This window comes from Diabrotica virgifera, chromosome 1 (assembly GCF_917563875.1).
Source record: "Diabrotica virgifera virgifera chromosome 1, PGI_DIABVI_V3a".
Lineage (NCBI taxonomy): Eukaryota > Metazoa > Arthropoda > Insecta > Coleoptera > Chrysomelidae > Diabrotica > Diabrotica virgifera.
Genome location: NC_065443.1, coordinates 30576465 through 30591715, shown reverse-complemented (window position 1 = coordinate 30591715; position 15251 = coordinate 30576465). Strand labels below are relative to the sequence as shown.

At 32.0% G+C, this 15251-nt stretch overlaps 2 protein-coding genes across 6 annotated transcripts in view; one reads left to right on the top strand and one right to left on the bottom strand.

Moving 5' to 3' along the window:
* LOC114328206 (rho guanine nucleotide exchange factor 11) overlaps positions 1-15251 on the bottom strand; it is a 767005-nt gene that overhangs the window by 600174 nt on the left and 151580 nt on the right. For all 5 annotated transcript variants that reach the window (XM_028276988.2, XM_028276990.2, XM_028276989.2 and 2 more), the window contains one exon: positions 3028-3240. In XM_028276988.2, coding sequence (XP_028132789.2) covers positions 3028-3240 — 213 coding nt within the window. The remainder of the gene's footprint in view (positions 1-3027; positions 3241-15251) is intronic.
* LOC126887812 (uncharacterized) lies at positions 639-2864 on the top strand. The gene is made up of 2 exons (XM_050655658.1): positions 639-2739; positions 2798-2864. Exon 1 carries the CDS (start codon positions 665-667, stop codon positions 2081-2083), a length of 1419 nt encoding a protein of 472 aa, XP_050511615.1. The 5' UTR covers positions 639-664; the 3' UTR covers positions 2084-2739; positions 2798-2864.

Below are 15251 nucleotides of genomic sequence, written 5' to 3'. Positions count from 1 at the left end.
GAAATTTATAGCTGGATGTAAATTGTTGAGCAAATAAAGAATATTTTCAGCATCTGTAGAATTGCCATCTATAATAGCCAATACATCATCAACATACCTGAACCAGTATAAGATTTTTTGGAAAGAGTTTTGGTTCGAAGAATTATTATCAAATATGTTAACCTCGAGGTTGTTAAGAAACAAATCTGCTAGCAAAGGTGATAAAGGATTCCCCATTGCCAAGCCTTGTGCTTGTCTATAAATAATATCGTTAAAGGTGAAGAAATCTTGCGATAAACAAAATTTAAGTAAATCCAACAAGTGAGGAATTGAAACTCTATTAATATTACTTTTAATAAGTAAATCCTCCACTAAAGGAATGGTTTCATCTCTAGGTACATTAGTAAACAAATTACTTACATCAAAAGAAACTAGAAAGAAGTCTCTAGGTAAGTTTAAAACTGACAGCTTATTTACTAAATCGGTAGAATTTTTGACAGAATAAGAAGGTTGTAAAGTTATTGTAGATTGTAAAATGGAATTAATGAATTTAGACAATGTAACAACTGGTGTGTTGTAAAAGCTAACCACTGGTCTCATAGGAACATTCGGTTTGTGAATTTTTGGTAAACCATATAGTCTACCATACTATAGTTTACCAAAAATTCACAAACCGAATGTTCCTATGAGACCAGTGGTTAGCTTTTACAACACACCAGTTGTTACATTGTCTAAATTCATTAATTCCATTTTACAATCTACAATAACTTTACAACCTTCTTATTCTGTCAAAAATTCTACCGATTTAGTAAATAAGCTGTCAGTTTTAAACTTACCTAGAGACTTCTTTCTAGTTTCTTTTGATGTAAGTAATTTGTTTACTAATGTACCTAGAGATGAAACCATTCCTTTAGTGGAGGATTTACTTATTAAAAGTAATATTAATAGAGTTTCAATTCCTCACTTGTTGGATTTACTTAAATTTTGTTTATCGCAAGATTTCTTCACCTTTAACGATATTATTTATAGACAAGCACAAGGCTTGGCAATGGGGAATCCTTTATCACCTTTGCTAGCAGATTTGTTTCTTAACAACCTCGAGGTTAACATATTTGATAATAATTCTTCGAACCAAAACTCTTTCCAAAAAATCTTATACTGGTTCAGGTATGTTGATGATGTATTGGCTATTATAGATGGCAATTCTACAGATGCTGAAAATATTCTTTATTTGCTCAACAATTTACATCCAGCTATAAATTTCACTCTAGAAACCGAGTCCAACAAGTCTATAAATTTTCTAGACCTTACTTTAACTAGGATGGACAGTAAATTAATTTTTTCAGTCTTTAGAAAACCTACTCAGACTGACCATACCATCCCTAGATCTTCTAACCATCCCTTTCAACAGAAGATGGCTTCCTTTTATTGCTACATCCATCGTTTACTTAGTCTACCATTATCAGATACTAATTTCAATTCAGAATTAGATATTATCAAACAACTTGCATATAGTAATGGTTACTCCCCTACTTTAGTTGATAACATCCTCAACAAATTAAGGAGTAAAAGGAATAGATCCCTAGCTTACAATCCTGTTCTTAATAATTCCACTACAGCAGTTATGTATAGATCAATATCATACATAGGTTATCCTTCAGATAATATAGCCAAAATCCTAAATAACATCCCCAACCTTAAACTATCATTCAAATGTAAGGAAAATATCAAATCTATTTTTTCTCACACCAAAGATAAAATTGGAAAAACATCAAAAAGTGGTATATACAAATTGTCCTGTGGAGACTGCCCTGTTACCTATGTGGGGAGAACTATGCGACCTTTGGAAACACGCATCAAAGAACATTTGTCTAAGATTGACAAATCTAGTTTTGGCAATCACTTACATGCTTCTAAACATAACTTCAGTCCCCAAAGAGATAGTAGGATTCTACATAGTATACCCATTAACAACTATACAAAAATGAATTTATTAGAAGACTTAGAAATTAGCAGGGAATTAAAAAGAAATCCTCAAAATTGTGTTAACACCCAGGTTCAATTAAATTGTAAATTTGATCCAATCTTTAAGAAGTTTCTTTAATACTGTTATATTCAGCATGCCCAACAATTGCTCTAGTTTTTTGAACATTACTTTATAACATATTTGAATTTTCTTTCATTGATTACAATTAAATTAAATATTTTCGATTTGGCTTTTTTAATAATAATATTGTTTTCAAACAGTTTTGGAACTCTGAGCTTGTCCAACGGTGCTTCTCCTTGGTTTTCATCTATCTCACTTCTATATTTGGTCAGAACTGACTGGTTGTTTGGTTTTTTTAATAATTAATAATACTTTGATAATTTGATTATTTTCACATTTAACTTTAATTTAAACTTAACAATTGTCATTTAAATTTAACTTTAGTTTTTCATATTAACTTTAACGTCATACCAATTAGTTAACTACATATGACAACTTAGTCATTTTCAAAAATTTTAAATAATTTTAATAACACAGATGTCGCTAGGAACTATTGTTTCCGTCAGCAGGCTGTCGTTTTGAATATTGTCAGTAACAGCTGTTCTTTGTACGAATGGTGGCCATTTTGTAAAAAAAAACACATTAAATGTGATTTTTAACATTTAAGGGTTTTTTACCCTAACCAGTGGTTATATCCCTGGGTTAATTTTTAAAATATAGAATGTGTTTGTTCGAAGTTTTCTCTTCTTTTGAGGTTTTTACACCTATAAGACGTAAGTTTCACTTTATAATTTTTTATGAATAAGATTTTTCAACTTAGTCTTTTTATAGGATAGCTCTGATGATGGCATTAATATGCTGAAAGTACTTAGCTGATTTAATAAATTAATTTACACACTATCAGTCTTTTGAAAACATACACCAGTTCCCGTTTAGATTTATATAGAAGTGTGTACAAGTCAAACAGTCTTTTTCTATTCATTTCTATAAAAACCTGCGTTTCATTCAAAAAGTCACGGATTTATTGGCCCGCCCTGGTATGATAAAGAATTGATACCTACCTCATCGAAATGGTGGTCATCATTTCCACCAATCCCTTCTCTTCTTGTTGCCTGTGGACTAGGATACGGTGGTGGCGGTGTACCCGGCGGAGTTTCCCAATCTTCTTGTCGATTCAAATCGTTCAGACTCTCGGAAGTTTTCAGATGACCCTCGTTTGTTGTGAGACCCGATAAAGCTTCGGGACTCGATTTTGTTCTGTGGTGAGTTGGAGACTATAACATTAAATAACCAATAAATAATTTATATGTACATTTTTTCTTATTTGAGTAAAATTAGAAACAAATTTACTTTCAAGATCTAATTATTAGTTGTAGTATTTTTTGCACAAAACTAAATAAATATTTATTACAGGTATATTTCATACACATCGATATAATTAGACATCAATTAAGAGATACATACATGTCTATTTTATAGATTTCGAAAAGGCTTTTATAATAACCTTGAATTTTTATTACAATAAATAATTATATTCAATGAGCAAATATAAGAATAAACGATGAAGTTTCTGATGTAATAAGGGTAACACGGGGAGTGAGACAGGGATGTATATTGTCCCCACACATTTGATCACACAAGTTTCATCAAGCGCGTGAATGAACGCGGCAATGGAGAAGGGATAAGGAGGATACAAATTTTACTAGAGAATATGAAGAAAGTATCCAATAACTACGGTATACAGATTATTACCAAGAAAACCGAGAAATCTGTAAAAATCCAATTCATCATACAAATATTATTATAAATAACAACAATAACTTGGTTGACCGAGTCACGAAGGAAGAAGTATTACGTCGAGGGCAGTGGCGTGCTGGAACTTTTTAAGCGGCCCGGTGATTTTATAGAAAAGCGGCCTCCCATCCTTAGTTTACCTTATATTATCAGGATGTTTTATTCGTTATTATAAAATAAAAAAATATATAAAATTATTTTTAAATCAAACATAAAACTTCGAATTCAATGATTTTTTGTTTAATTTTCTGTATTTTTTTAAGAATAAGCAATCTTACAAATAATGAATGACATGTATGAAAATATTATATGCAATAAGGTAGAAACCGTAATTTCCTGAATAAATATAATATGAATGTAATGTAATTAAGATAAAAATAAACTAAAATTTGAATAAGTTTTCAATTATGTATTAAGTTCAATTTTAGTAAATCAATTATACAAGAGAGTACAAAATACAAGTACAGTGCAAATACTTTAATGTAACAATATTTAAGATGTTAATACAACGCAATAATCTAAACATTCTTTTGCAATTATTTTATAAAATAATTACTTAACTCTCGATCAATAATTTCCGCAATAAAGTAGATTTTTGAGCAAATTCGTCGATTATTATTTCATTATTTTTAAGCTCATACAAAGCTTTTTTTCTATAGCCATTAGCATAAATGTTTCCAAGTTATCTTGTGTTAAAGTACTTTTAACCGATTTTTTTTATATATTTTAACGTTCAAGTTCAAAAGCTTCTTTCGCAAGATACTGAAAGAGTTAATAAATGCTTATATAGTATTTAAATTTGGATAAGCACACTGATATAAGTTGTACTTATGCAAAACAGCATAACAGCAAGCTATACAATCTTTACAGTTGTTAGTACCACACGGAGATGAAGTTTTCACGGTATCAACAACATTGTCATTTATTTGTTACTTCATGTTGATTATCACTTAGATTAATGATATCATCCTTCATATTTTCTGTAGACTGAACATATTCATCATTAACTCGATCTTCTATAATTTCAGTATTTTGCAAAATCCTATTCTTTAATGCAATCCGTTTATCAGCAAAATCCACGAGTTCTTCTCTAATTATTGCGGTCGCAGATATGGTAGGATAAAAATTTCTTAATTTTTCAATAAATAATTTAAATGCCGTTAAAGGTATACCATTTTTTTTTTGTATCAAAATTTCTAGGATGTAGAGTGCTTATATCATCATAAAACGATTTGTCTTGATCAAATCATTTTTAATACTTCCAATAATTCGGTCAAAAATATGCAAGACGTTTTTCCATTTATTATTCTGCAAGTACATACATGTTTGAAGGAAATTGGAAAACCATAAATATACTTGTATGTATGAAAATAAATATTATCTGTAGCAATATGTTTATGTATATAGAGTCTTATTCATTTACATATTTAACACGTTGACAGACAGAACGTCTATAGACGTCTAATTTCCATTGATGTAATGTGACACAACGTCTATAGACGTCTTTTTAAAATAACGAGTTGTGACAAAAAATCGGTGTCATAGGCATATTAAATGAATTAAACAATAATGGTCGTCGTCCACATGTTTGCAATAAATGTTAAAAACTCATTGTTTCCACAAATTAAGAAATTCAGCAAGTTCCCTATTCATATTCTACTTTGAAAAATACATAAATATAGTGCCACAACACGTGCTTACACTTTTGACTCAATGTCCGTCAACGTGTTAGACTGTACCTATTTTACAATTGAAAAAATTTTAATTTTTTTTAAATGCTTTATTAATATTATTAGCAAAATTAACATTCGATAGAAATTTAAAAAATATTTTTTTGTTACATCTAAAATTTGTTGTGAAAAAAACCTATTTGACCGGCCTCAAGAGGCCGCGGCCTCTCGGTGATTACACCGATTCATTTATATGGCCAGCACGCCACTGGTCGAGGGGACAATAGACCCGCATAATACTCACTATATAAAAAAGACAAAATGGTAATACTTGAGCCATTTAATGCAGGAATAAAAATACACATCCCTAAAAAATAATGCAGGAAAAGATAAGAGCGAACTAATCCGGGCCGAAGAAGAATGTCCTGGATGAGAAATTAAAGAGAGTGGTATTGTCATATATCACACGAATTGTTTAAAACGGCTGTAAACAAAATTCGGATAGCATTGATGATATTCAATCTCCGATGGGAGAGAAGCAGAAATAGAAGAAGCAAGAGTACAAAGAAAAATTGTAGAAAATAAAAAAGAGAAAACCCAAGTAAGCGACACATATCTAGGAGGTTAACGGAATAGCAAAAGTTATACAACATTAAAAAACATGAGGACAACTAAGAAAAATAAATATCATATACAATACGAACACAGAGCTGGGAAACATAGTTTAGTTTTACCTCATATCAAAACTTTCGTCATATCTGAATATCCAAATACAAACTACTGTGAAAGTTCACACTAGAAGACGAGAAAGCATGGAACGAATCATAGTTGAAAGAAACGTAGCTGGTAAAAGATCCAGAGGAAGATTTCCAGCACGACGGTCGGACCATATAAAGAGCATGTTACTTATTCTTCGAAGCAAAACAACACTCACAGGAGAGATCATTGGACAGAAATAGTCAAAAAAATTACATGACGCCACTTCATCCTTACGAAGGAGAAAGGTAGAGAAGGTTGACTCTTTATCCTTTTCATCAAACCATTCAAGGACCTAAATACAAACTACTGTGACTCATTATCCAGGGAAAACTTGAAGGAAGATTATGGCTTGGGCGTAAGACACTTTCTACGTCATATAAGACAATTGATTAGCCTTTAGGTGGAAGATCTCTTTCTAACGGCAGCTGATATAGAAAGATTCCATTAAAAAACACCATTTTCGGAAAACTTATACTTGAAAAAAAAATCGTTTTTTTCTATATTACACATTATTATATTAAATAAATTGTTTCCCATACAGCATTTTTTTAATTAATCTACTTACTTACGAAAACAACAGACTAATAAGCTGACTAATATATTTTTTTACATTTTTGTAGTAACATTATTCATGCTGTAAGTATTTTTAAGCATAGTAATTACTGCTAATTTTATTTTATACATAAATAATAATTATTAAAATGTATATTTGTTATCTTTTGTCGGCACAGTTAAAGCAATATCCCTTCTAAATTTACCACAAATCTAAAAAGCAGCTGTGCCTATATAAACCTATGTAAAAAATACTAACTACTGTGATTAGATCTTAAAATCAACAAGTAATAATTAAACACAATACATATAATTGGTTAGTAGTTAAAAATGATCGATAACTGCAAAAAGCCATTATTTAAAATTATGTTAGATGAAGGTATCTGTGTTTGTGTTAAATGTCGCGAAAAAAATACCAAAAAAAATCTCATGTAGTACTACTGATGCGAGTTACACAATGCTTTTTCGATTTCAATGCATATTATTAAATCTACTAAATTTAAAGTCTTTAAATAGTACGGTTTTCTTGTATATACGTCTGTGCTTTTACTTTAACTTTTGTATGTTTGGAATACAGTCCCTACTAAAACGTTTTTCATTGGCGTAGCCCTATCGATGTAAATGACATATTACTTTGAAGTACTACCGAGAGTTGGCACATATTATGTATAGGTATCAGAAAGATAAATTGAATTTTACTTGTGCCTGATTTCATTATTAAACGCAAACAATTCTGAAGAGCTGGACCTCGATTTTTGACCCTTCGCTTCGTTATCGAACGTATTCGTTTCGTATCTGTTTAGTATACGAAGCGAATACGTTTGATAACGAAGCGAAGGGTCAAAAATCAAGGTCCTGGTCCCTATCTGATCTATATCATCTTTTCATCGTCAAAAGGTGCGCATTATTTGAACAAAATACTGCGAACAAACCTACAGATTTAGATCATTTACCATATCTACCCAGTGATACCTAAAAACATGCGTAAGTCTCACAATAAAACACTGAAAAACGTTTGTTTTTCTATACTTCCACAAAATTTATTACAACTATGTTATTACTACAGCTGTTTCGGCAAAGTGCCTTTCTCAAGTGATATATTTTACAATGTGTTTGCCTTTTTAAGTCTTTAACTGAAGAGGTTGAGGAGTGGGGAGCTGTTTGTCTCGAGTTGGTCATTCAGAATTATATCTGTATTTTTCAATTTATTAATTTCCATTGATTCTAAAAGTGATAGCTTAAGGCCTTTATTTTGAATATGTAGAATTTGAAACTCTTCATTGAAAGAATGATTATGATCTAGAAGGTGAAGTGCGTATGTAGAATTGTCTGTTTTTCTATTGTTGAAAGCCCTTTTGTGTTCTGCTATCCGTTTGTCAAAAGTTCTGCCAGTTTGACCGATGTAAGTTTTCGGACAGTCACCACAAGTTAGTTTGTACACACCACTCTGTAGTTGTTTTCTCTTTCGGCTTTTATTGTTTTTAATATGTTTGCTTAAGTTGTTGTTAGTTCTGAAAGCTGGTGTTATTCCTTTCTGTTTTATGTATCTGGCTATTTTTGTTATTATTTTGCCAGTATATGTGAGAGAGCAGAAGGTACTGGGTTCTTTCTGTGGTGGTGGATACACTAATTTCAAGGCTTTCTTATGGAGTTTTTGGTTTAAAATGTTGTTAACTGTTTGTTCGTTATAGCCATTGTTTACTGCTATTTGTCTAATGATATTTAGTTCTGTCTCGAAGTTATTTTTTGTCATAGGAATTTCTGTCAGTCTATGTATCATGCTATGGTAGGCTGCTAATTTGTGTTGTGTAGGATGGGATGATGAATTGTGTATAGTTGTGTCAGTATGGGTAGGTTTATGATATACGGAGAACTCATGTTTGTTGTGTAGTCTGGTAATCGTTACATCTAGAAAGTTTATGGAATTATTCTGTTCTGTTTCTATTGTGAACTCAATATTACTATGAAGTGAATTAATGTATGATAGAAATTGGTCAAGTTGTCTGTGAGTTCCTGTAAAGCAGACTAGTATGTCATCCACGTATCTCCACCAATATAAGAACTGTTTAAATAAGGGGTATTTAGAAATTGTTGTTTCAAGTTGGTTCATAAATATATCTGATAGTAATGGGCTTAGAGGATTACCCATAATAAGTCCTGCACTGTTGTTTGTGTAAATTTGATTATTGAATTCAAAATAGTCTTGATTTATGCAAATTTCAAGAAGTTGTAAAATTTCAGATGCAATGATCGGATTTGTACTATTATGTTCTAAAAGGTTTTTAACTAAAACAAAAGTTTCTGTAGGAAACATTTTAGAACATAATAGTACAAATCCGATCATTGCATCTGAAATTTTACAACTTCTTGAAATTTGCATAAATCAAGACTACTTTGAATTCAATAATCAAATTTACACAAACAACAGTGCAGGACTTATTATGGGTAATCCTCTAAGCCCATTACTATCAGATATATTTATGAACCAACTTGAAACAACAATTTCTAAACACCCCTTATTTAAACAGTTCTTATATTGGTAGAGATACGTGGATGACATACTAGTCTGCTTTACAGGAACTAACAGACAACTTGACCAATTTCTATCATACATTAATTCACTTCATAGTAATATTGAGTTCACAATAGAAACAGAACAGAATAATTCCATAAACTTTCTAGATGTAACGATTACCAGACTACACAACAAACATGAGTTCTCCGTATATCATAAACCTACCCATACTGACACAACTATACACAATTCATCATCCCATCCTACATAACACAAATTAGCAGCCTACCATAGCATGATACATAGACTGACAGAAATTCCTATGACAAAAAATAACTTCGAGACAGAACTAAATATCATTAGACAAATAGCAGTAAACAATGGCTATAACGAACAAACAGTTAACAACATTTTAAACCAAAAACTCCATAAGAAAGCCTTGAAATTAGTGTATCCACCACCACAGAAAGAACCCAGTACCTTCTGCTCTCTCACATATACTGGCAAAATAACAACAAAAATAGCCAGATTCATAAAAAAGAAAGGAATAACACCAGCTTTCAGAACTAACAACAACTTAAGCAAACATATTAAAAACAATAAAAGCCGAAAGAGAAAACAACTACAGAGTGGTGTGTACAAACTAATTTGTGGTGACTGTCCGAAAACTTACATCGGTCAAACTGGCAGAACTTTTGACAAACGGATAGCAGAACACAAAAGGGCTTTCAACAATAGAAAAACAGACACTTCTACATACGCACTTCACCTTCTAGATCATAATCATTCTTTCAATGAAGAGTTTCAAATTCTACATATTCAAAATAAAGGCCTTAAGCTATCACTTTTAGAATCAATGGAAATTAATAAATTGAAAAATACAGATATAATTCTGAATGACCAACTCGAGACAAACAGCTCCCCACTCCTCAACGTCTTCAGTTAAAGACTTAAAAAGGCAAACACATTGTAAAATATATCACTTGAGAAAGGCACTTTGCCGAAACAGCTGTAGTAATAACATAGTTGTAATAAATTTTCTGGAAGTATAGAAAAACAAACGTTTTTCAGTGTTTTATTGTGAGATAAAATGAACTTCCATCAAGTAACGGTCGAATCCATCAATTACATACGTAAGTGGTGATCGATGATGCAGCTGGACGACTACGTGTGTCCACTAATGCGTCAGTGAAGCATATTCCACAATTCCTAAATGGAGGTTAGGTCAGAACTCAGCGATGACCATTTTCTTCTTCTTTTTTTAGTACTGTTCCTAGATTTAAGCATGAGTAGCCTCCATGACAGTTTGCCAACGTTTTTCTCAATCTTATACGGCATACAACAATTAATCTGTGCTAGTCCATTAACGACGGTTTTGGAGCCGCGAATATTTTTTTTTCCGACCAAATCCTGCCTTTCTCTCTATCTTGCCGTTGAGTATTAAATGCAGCATCAAGTATCTGCTACCTCTCATTATATGCCCCAAGTATTCAAGTTTTCTCTTTTTTATCATTTTGTTAAGTCACCTTCGCCTTGAACTATTCTATTCAATACTTCCATGTTTGAAATGCGTTGGACCCATAATACTTTGAGCGTTTTATGAGACACCAATACATGGAAAGCCAAGAAAGCGCTGGGAAGACACAGTAAATAGTGAAGCACAAGCCCTTTTAGGAGTCCGTGTATGGAGAAGAGCAGCCACAGACAAGAAAGGGTGGAGGCAAAAAATAAAGGGGCCAAGGCTCAATTTGGACTGTAATGCCGTAGAAGAAGAAGAACATCTCGAAGGCTCCTAACTCATTCATCATATTAACTTTCATGACCTAGGTTTCACATCCGTATAGGAAATGCTCCTCTTGCCATTTATAACGAGTTTATCAGGTTTAATGTGTCTATCCAGCATCTTAAGTATGTATCTAAAATACTTTTGTAATGAGCTCATTGTTGACAATTAGTTGCATGCTTTATTACATCAAATGCCACATCAATACCAAAACGGGCCATATAAATATTAAAACAGTACAAATTACTGCATACGCAGACGATGTAGGTATCATTCGTAGGAGCAAGCAACAGCTAATGGAAGCGTTTAAGAAATTTTCTCCCGAAGCACGACAAACAGGGCATAAAATAAATGACACAAAAAGGAAGTACATGACCTCAAAAGAACACCTGGCAATGAAAATAATATCGCAATAGACAACTACTATACCATCAAACGTGTGGACGCCTTTACATATCTGGGTACATAAATCAATCATAAGAATTCCGTAAGTAGCGAAATTATTGCACGTATTTCCAGTGGATATCGCACATACTATGCTAATAAAAGATATATACGAGATCGAAATTATTAGACAAAAGAACCAAAATCACCATCTAAAGAACATTAGGGTCAGTAAGGGTAATTGGAAACAAGGGTGATTGGAAACAGTACTCCTTACCACTAGAAATGAGATATTGCAACAATATCACATACACAGAATTACAATTCCACCTTTGCTTATTGTGTGGTATGTTATTCATTTATTTACAAGCCAAGTGAATGCCTATTCTGTACAACTTTAATTTGGTTGTTTTTAAACAAAAAAAAAAATAACATATAGGGAGGCTGCTGCTTACTACAGTATTCCACGGTGCGTTATTTACAACTGCATAAAGGGTAGAAACATACCAACTGATAAGATGGAACTAGTGTGTCTAGTGCATGGTTAGCTAAAATCGAAGACCATATTGTTACATGTAAAAGCCTGAGATTGTTGTTTACTTTTACCCCAATTTTTAGTTTTTTTCTTAAAATTTCTGGGGTAAATGGAAACTTTGAATATCTTATTTTTTTTGACTTTTTCTTAGTTCTTTCTAAGACATTCTACTCTAGATTTATCGTGTAATAGCCAAAAGCTTTTATTTTATTATAATATAAAACAGTATATTTTTAAATAAATTTCAAATGCTTAGATGTCATGATATTTCAAATAGTGTTTCCAATTACCCTGACTGACCCTAATTACACTCGTAGAAACCTATGGTAGTGAAACCTGGGTAATGACAAAAAAGATGAAGGTCAACTCAAGGTATTCAAGAGAAAGGTACTGAGAAAAGTATACGGCCTGGTGCAAGAGGAATACAGCACATAGAGAATCAGGAGAAACGACGAAATTAATGAATTAAATGAAGGGTACTATATTGTAAGATTTGGGAAAAGTCGAAGTCCTTCATGGCCGTGACATGTCCAGAGCAAGAAGATACAAAAAAAAACAAAGAAAATATTACACTGAAAGCCAATAGGCAGACAAAAAAAAAGAAAGGCCCAGAACAAGATGGTTAGATGACGTGGAAGATGACCTGAAAACTATGAATGTAAAACAGTGGAGGAGAAGGACACAAGAGAGGTCTGAATCTGAACTAAGAACAAGCACCTGCCATGAGTTTTTTTTTAAATAATATTGTACTTATTTATATTTTCATAAAACATATGAAAAATATCACCATTTCGATCTATATGCCGGTTCTTAAGCGTACCCACTCGTCCAGTAGGAATCTATGGAGTGAGTGACGCCGAGCCACAAGCCCCTATGTCTTGTCGTACTGCTCGTCTATAAAGAGATCCGGTACAGCAGTGTATTCTAGACCAAGTAACAAATCCATTTAGAATGTGAAACTACTATACGTTAGCCTTTTTGTTTTCCGGGCAGGATTTGAACCATTTACCACTAGATCATTCACGGTGAAGTTTTATATAAGTTATAGGTGTTCAATAATTTCGTTTGTACCGGGTGCATTCATACCGTTAGAAATTTGACGAACCATTCATCTTTTGTTTATCATTATTCCTCAGAATTATAGCAAAAAATTTGTTTTCTTTTTGGGTGGTGTTTTGTTTCCATTTTTTTCTATTTTGTACTTCCCGTTGGTTAATTTAACAATTTTTGTATTTTCTTATGTGTGACCACAACACTTTATTGGTCAATCTTCTGTGTTTTGAACAATAAATTTTTCATTTTTTGGACAAATTTCTAAATTATCTCAAGGTTCAATGTCAATCAATCTTCCGAAGATATTAATCATACTATCACCGACATGCACAGTACTATTTATTTTACTTAGTTCTCTACACATTTTTGTACGCAACTGTATATATAACACCTACCTACAATTTGAACTCTATACATTCTAACTATACCCATACATTGTTTGTACAAAATACTAAGCTATGCAACAAAAGCCAAAGCAAAATATAGCATTGTGGTGGCACACCCGCAAAAACCTTATCGTGAGATAAAACAAAACTAAAATAAAACAACTTTAGGTGATCAAGTTTTTGGTAATTGCGAATTTTCATCAAAGGAACCCTTTTATTGTGTTCTTAAATGATACAAATAATTTTTCAACTCATTTCATTTAGCTTCAATACTCAGCTGCTCAATAATACACTGTGCAGAGTTTCTAAGCTTGCGAATGAATAGGGTTTTTACAGCAATAGCAAAGTTGTTTCAGGTTTACACTATGAAAAATTAAACCTGAAGTCACAAAATTATTAGTTTGATAGCCCAATATTTTCTGGCGTTTGAAATTGACGTTTTACATCTTCGAAATCATTAGTAAACTACAAAAATATATTATATTCTTCGTCGAAACTCTATTGCTTTTAAAGCTAAGCACTATTAATAATTAATACTCAGTATTCTTTGCAAATTAAATAGCTTTATCGGAATCTCGAATTAGACTTACCGAATAGGTGAATATTATACAGTAAAAATTAATACAGGATAAAAATGGCTCTAACAGAATGTAGGTAGATATCTGCACATTATTTTCTGTTTACATACCGTTTCCCCAATTTTGAGCCTCTGCATATCTGTGTTCTGTATCAAGATGTAATACGTGTAATGCGTGGTTTGTTAGGCCTTTGAAGCAGCGACATAGATAATACTTTTTAATTGTGTAGTGGAAATCGAACTCACATTTCCTCAAAATAACTAATTTTTCTCTCTTGGTAAATTTTCGAAAAATGCTTGCTTTTCAAGTTATTTGCAATTTTTTGTTGAGAAAATAAATCTTCACAAGTAAGAATATTTTGACAAGGATATTAGATATGTTTTATCTTGCTAAAAACATAGTTTAAATATAATCAAATATTTCTACGCGCTGCTCGCCTGTATCGCCGCAACTGCTGTACACAAAAGCATGATAGAAACCATTATTTATCATTGTCAAAAGGTTCTTACTTATACTCGGACTTAAAGATTACAAAGCTTTTTGTGGAATTTCAATTCATTTAGTAGTTTTTTAGAAAAAAAAAAAAACAAAAATCACTAAAAGATGCATTTTTTAACAAAAAATTGCAAATAACTCGAAAAGAAAGCATTTTTCAGCAAAACAAAACATTTTTCTACATTTTTTGGGTCATTCTAAGCAAAAAATGCTCTGACAAGTTTTTTCGTAGGAAGCATAGTTTTTGAAATAAACGCGGTTGAACTTTCAAAAAATCGAAAAATTGCAATTTTTGAACCCGAATATCTTTTGATTAAAAAACAAGTAATTGGACTTCGTAAGTCCTAGGTTTTCACCCAAAGTAATCGAAAGTAGAACTGGAAGTCGATATTTGAACGCTTCGTGTAACTTTGCGCCGACTGATAAACGATTTTACTAATTTTGAGTCATTTTTACTAAAGTTTGAGTCATCATTGTTTAAACAGAAATGGCTTCAAAACCGAAACTAAAGATTCAAACTCAACTTTTCAATACGCTTCGATTTATGTGTTACATGTAATATTTCTGCACTTCTGGTTAAAACTTTTTAACCGGAAATGATATAAAAACCCAAAGTTTACATTTGTTCTCATCTTGCTAAGGCACGTCGAATGATATATCGCTTATACTATTTCGGTGACTTTAAAACAGTTCATACGATTGCAACTCTAAAACCGGAAGTCCGATGTCAAATTTCTCATCTTTAATACCATCCTTGGGTTATAAGCTTTTATTCGACACC

Excerpts from the sequence above, each read along its gene's own strand:
- LOC126887812 (XM_050655658.1), top strand. The coding sequence starts at position 665 with ATGAGACCAGTGGTTAGCTTTTACAACACACCAGTTGTTACATTGTCT.